Source organism: Mus caroli, chromosome 15 (genome assembly GCF_900094665.2).
Source record: "Mus caroli chromosome 15, CAROLI_EIJ_v1.1, whole genome shotgun sequence".
NCBI lineage: Eukaryota > Metazoa > Chordata > Mammalia > Rodentia > Muridae > Mus > Mus caroli.
The window spans coordinates 92,642,024-92,646,498 of record NC_034584.1 but is presented as its reverse complement, the minus strand read 5'-3'; the positions used below and the strand labels follow the sequence as shown (position 1 = coordinate 92,646,498).

At 50.3% G+C, this 4,475-nt stretch overlaps 1 protein-coding gene and 1 long non-coding RNA gene across 2 annotated transcripts in view; one reads left to right on the top strand and one right to left on the bottom strand.

Moving 5' to 3' along the window:
* LOC110310468 overlaps window positions 1-2,731 on the bottom strand; it is a 5,688-nt gene extending 2,957 nt beyond the window's left edge. Inside the window, exon 1 of the long non-coding RNA XR_003834968.1 lies at window positions 2,646-2,731. This is a non-coding gene — a long non-coding RNA (uncharacterized LOC110310468). The remainder of the gene's footprint in view (window positions 1-2,645) is intronic.
* Window positions 2,650-4,408, top strand: LOC110310098 (tubulin alpha chain-like). Its single transcript, XM_029469901.1, has 3 exons — window positions 2,650-2,732; window positions 3,862-4,084; window positions 4,218-4,408. The coding sequence occupies exons 1-3, from the start codon at window positions 2,730-2,732 to the stop codon at window positions 4,391-4,393; spliced, it is 402 nt and encodes a 133-aa protein (XP_029325761.1). The 5' UTR covers window positions 2,650-2,729; the 3' UTR covers window positions 4,394-4,408.
* The last annotated feature ends 67 nt before the right edge of the window (window positions 4,409-4,475 follow it).

Here is a 4,475-nt window from a genome sequence, read left to right as displayed (position 1 = left end):
TTCGAGGCCAGCCTGGTCTACAGAGTGAGTTCCAGGACAGCCAGGGCTATACAGAGAAACCCTGCCTCGAAAAACCAAAAAAAAAAAAAAAAAAAAGAGTATGTATCAAGCCAGGCAGTGGTGGCACAAGACTTTAATCCCAGCACTTGGGAGGCAGACGCAGGTGGATTTCTGAGTTCGAGGTCAGCCTGGTCTACAAAGTGAGTTCTAGGATAGCCAGGACCATACAGAGAAACCCTGTCTCCAAAACCAAAAACAAAACAAAACAACAAATATATATATATGTGTGTGTGTGTGTATGTGTGTGTATGTATACATATATATATATATATATTTAAGTTTGTGTTGTGGCAATATGGTTCAAAGGGTCAAGCATTTGCCTCAAGCCTGATTTCCTGAATTCAATTCTTGGACTGAATGGACTGAGAACTGACTCTCAACAGTTGTTCTCTGTCTCCCAGTGTGTACTGAGAACTGACTCTCACTGACTTTCAACAGTTGTTCTCGGTCTCCCAGTGTGTACTGTAGCATGTGTGCACAACCCGCCCCCCCCCCACTTATTAAATTTTAAATAAAAAGTTGCCAGACATGGTGGCAGATGCCTTGAATTTCAGTGCTCAAGAATCAGTGGCAGGCAGATCTCTGCACGTTTGAGGCCAGCCTGGTCTACATAGTGAATTCATACAACAACATAGTGAGACTCTGTTTCAAACAAAATCGAACAAGGAAAAGAAAGAAAAAAAAGAAAGAAAGAACGAGAGAGAATTAATTCAACGTCATTCTTGGCTAAGTAAGTTCCAGAGCGAATTGGAATATTTGAGACAAAAGAAAGATCACTTGTCTCGAAAAACCAAAAATAAAGAAAGGTCAGAAACCACCACGCCGAAAATTCTCTCAGCCTGGAGAGACTGGAGGGTCTCTGTAATCCTAGCATTTGGTAGAGACAGGAGGGTCAGGAAGAGTTCAATGCCAAGGAACTCTGCGCAAATGTGAGGTAGCCTGGGTTATAGAAAACACTGTCTCAAAACAAAACCAGAAACCTTTTGAACAAGGAAATTGGATCATGTTTTCCTCTTCCTCGGTGTTAATGGCAAATTACAACTTTTATTTATTTTGGGGTGTGTGTGTGTGTGTGTGTGTACACGGCACTTGGGTGAGCATCATGTGTATGAGCAAGCCTGTGGAGTCCAGAGATTAACTTTAGGGGTTTTGTTTTAAATTGATCACACTTACCAACTTCTATTTGGGTGTATTTCTGTCTTCCCCCTTGTTTGCAATGGTTTCGCTGACCTGGAACTAGTCCAGAAAGGCCTAGTCGGGCTAGCCACTAAGCCTCTGGGGCCTGCCTGTCTCTGCAGCACTGGCAATACAAGCACGGGCTGTCCCCCACGCCCTCTGGGTTCTTGGGAATCAAGCTCCGGCCCCCAAATTACCCACAGGGCTGCTCTGAAGCACTTCCAGACCCTCCCACTTCTAGCACCAGGCACCCCGCTCTCAACTCGACCGCTCCTAATTAACTGGCTAAGGCATTCCTTTCCAGTGACTCCTGGGATTCTGTTTAGCTACACTATGACAAGAATCCCAGGGCACCTGACTAAGAGACGCCCGAGGGTCTGAAAAGGGGGAGTTCTTAGGCTGCACAGCTGCAAGGATTCCGTGCTCCGGGTTGTGGCTGCCAGGAGGACATTTTGAATAGTTTAGCGATTGCAATGTGTTTCTGGGAGGGCAACTCGGAAGCCACACCTAGCCCCATCACCTTATGAATAGTAGTAATTTAGGTTCCTGAAATAAATTCGGGGGTAGTTTATAATCTGGTACTGAAAACAACGCCAAGCAATCCAACTTACATTGCACAAGAAATCCCTAGTATTTTTCTGTAAGAAATTTTCCCTCTAGTTTTGCCTCACTTGTTCAATTTAGCTACTATTTCAAATGTTTTAAATCTTTCAAAATCTTTTGAAAGAGCCTTTACTTGGGTTATTCCATTAAGTTAGTAGTTTAAGGCTAAAGACGGGGAGGGGGGCTAGTCTGCCCTTATTTTAACAAGCTCAACACTCCGTGCTTAGCTACCCTTTGGGTGATTCAAAATGCTTCCAGTACTCGATACCCTTAGAATCGGGAACAAGCCGTTACAATGTATCAAGTATGGCTACTCGCCTTCATAAGGGACTTTCTCAGCAGGTTAAGTACAGAATGCACAGCCTTAAAAGAAGCGAGGAGCAAGGTAAAACTCACTCATCCAGTGTGGCCACGTGAATATAATCAACTGAGCTATCTGGACCACAAGCATATTGGGATGCGCTTCACCTCTAAAACGGCGGACATGCCAAGTCCCAGGGATCGCCCACATGGAGCGATTCTCCTCTAGATTCTGCCTCTGCGACAGTACCCGTTGCCGCCCCGCATTGCAGCGGCGCGCCCCTGTCTGCAGCATGGCGCGCGCCCCGGCGGCGGCCCCGCCCCGCGCGCGGGCCCACGCAGGGAGGGGGCTCCGAGGCGAGCCCGCCTCTGCGGCGGTCAGGCCGGGCGCCCAGTGGACGCGGCTGGCCCGGGGAGGGGCCGTGACCAGCGACCGCGCCCGCCCCTCCCCAGCTGCTACTTAAGAGGCTCCGGCGCGGGCGCCTCCGCCTCATTGCGTTACTTACCTCGACTCTTAGTTGTCGGGAACGGTAACCGAGACCCGGTGTCTGCTTCTATCTCTCACCCTCGCCTTCTAACCCGTTGCTATCATGGTGAGTGGGGATCGGTGTGTGGGGCGGAGGTGATGGAGGAGAGGAAGGAGCTCGCCCGGGGCTGTGATGGAGGGGGGCGCGTGCGAGAGAGCTTGGGGCCCATGCTGCTGGGGGCGTCCCTGGATGGGGAAGAAGGGGCGCACTCGGATCTCCCTGGAACCCGGTCTCCAATCATCACACCCTGCACGGAACGTGCAGCATGGCGCTTTCAGACTGCACTCTTCCCGCGCGGGCCCTTCCCCCATCCTTCCCTTGCTTGCTGCTTTTCGGGCGCGCGCGCAGATTTTCCCCGCCCTCACTTCCTCTATCGTGTGAAAAGGCGGGGGCGGGAAGGCGCCGTGCACAAGGCGCATGCGCAACCGTTACTTTCCCGCCGGAGAGCGGCGGGAACAGCCTCCGCAGTGTGCGCGTGCGCGCTGAGACACTGCGGGTTTAATTCGTTTAGGGTGTGTCTCCAGTTGGATCCTTGTTTTGAGCCCAGGGTCAAACGCAGGATCTCTACCATTCTAAATCAGCTATTACCGAGTTGCAGTCTCAGCCGCGACCTTTTGGCTTTTAGTGAAAGCCATAAGAAATACGGGGAATATTTCCTCGACTATAGTCCACAAATCGTAGTTATCCAAAAGCAAGAAGGTCGACTATCTCGATATAGAAATTTGTGTGGTACCAGATGACATTGAAGTGTTTTGAGGGTACAGAAATCGGATCTCAGCAGTTGATAATCCCTTGCTGAATCAGGACAGATGTAGAACAGCAGAGCTCTGTACCTACAAATAGACGAAGCTAAAGACCATCAGCCTGCAGGCTGCTTCAGGTGCATGCTCTCAACACTGCTCCTTTACCACATTGCGAAGAGCCCCTGCCCCTTGTCCCCGAAGCTGGGCCCCTCCCCTCCCTGCTCCAGCCACGTGCTTCCTGTGCCTAGAATTGTTCCAAGATATGGACACCAGAGCAAAAACAGAGCTCAGCGGGTAGATGAAAGGCCTTTGTATATTGGTTTTCAAAAAGAGAAAGCAGTAGTCACACCTAGGTGTGGAACAGGGCCGGATTTGTCACATAGTGCCACTAAGAACTCCAGTTACTTTGCAACATTGCTAATATATATATTTTTTTCTCTTCCCTTCCACAGCGTGAGTGCATCTCCATCCACGTTGGCCAGGCTGGTGTCCAGATCGGCAATGCCTGCTGGGAGCTCTACTGCCTGGAACATGGCATCCAGCCTGATGGCCAGATGCCAAGTGACAAGACCATTGGGGGAGGAGATGACTCCTTCAACACCTTCTTCAGTGAGACAGGAGCTGGCAAGCATGTGCCCCGGGCAGTGTTTGTAGACCTGGAACCCACAGTCATCGGTAAGCTGGCTGAGGGCTTCCCCGAGGGATTCCTTCTTGGTCACAGACTCAGAATCTCTCTCCAGACCCAGAAGGGTGAGTGAGCTTGTGTGTGTCCTTGGTGGCCGATGGCTGACGTCTTCTCCCTTTCCAGATGAAGTTCGCACTGGCACCTACCGCCAGCTCTTCCACCCTGAGCAGCTCATCACAGGCAAGGAGGATGCTGCCAATAACTATGCCCGTGGCCACTACACCATTGGCAAGGAAATCATTGACCTTGTCCTGGACAGGATTCGCAAGCTGGTAAATGCCATATATGGATGGGTTTAAAATGCAGTGGGAAGGTGTCTTGGTTCCCAGTCTAAAGGAATTGCAAATAGTGCTAAGAGTATGCCCTCCTAATAAAACATTA

Excerpts from the sequence above, each read along its gene's own strand:
- LOC110310098 (XM_029469901.1), top strand. Across the intron at positions 4,085-4,217 it reads CCTGGAACCCACAGTCATCG|ATGAAGTTCGCACTGGCACC; the intron begins GTAAGCTGGCTG and ends CTCCCTTTCCAG.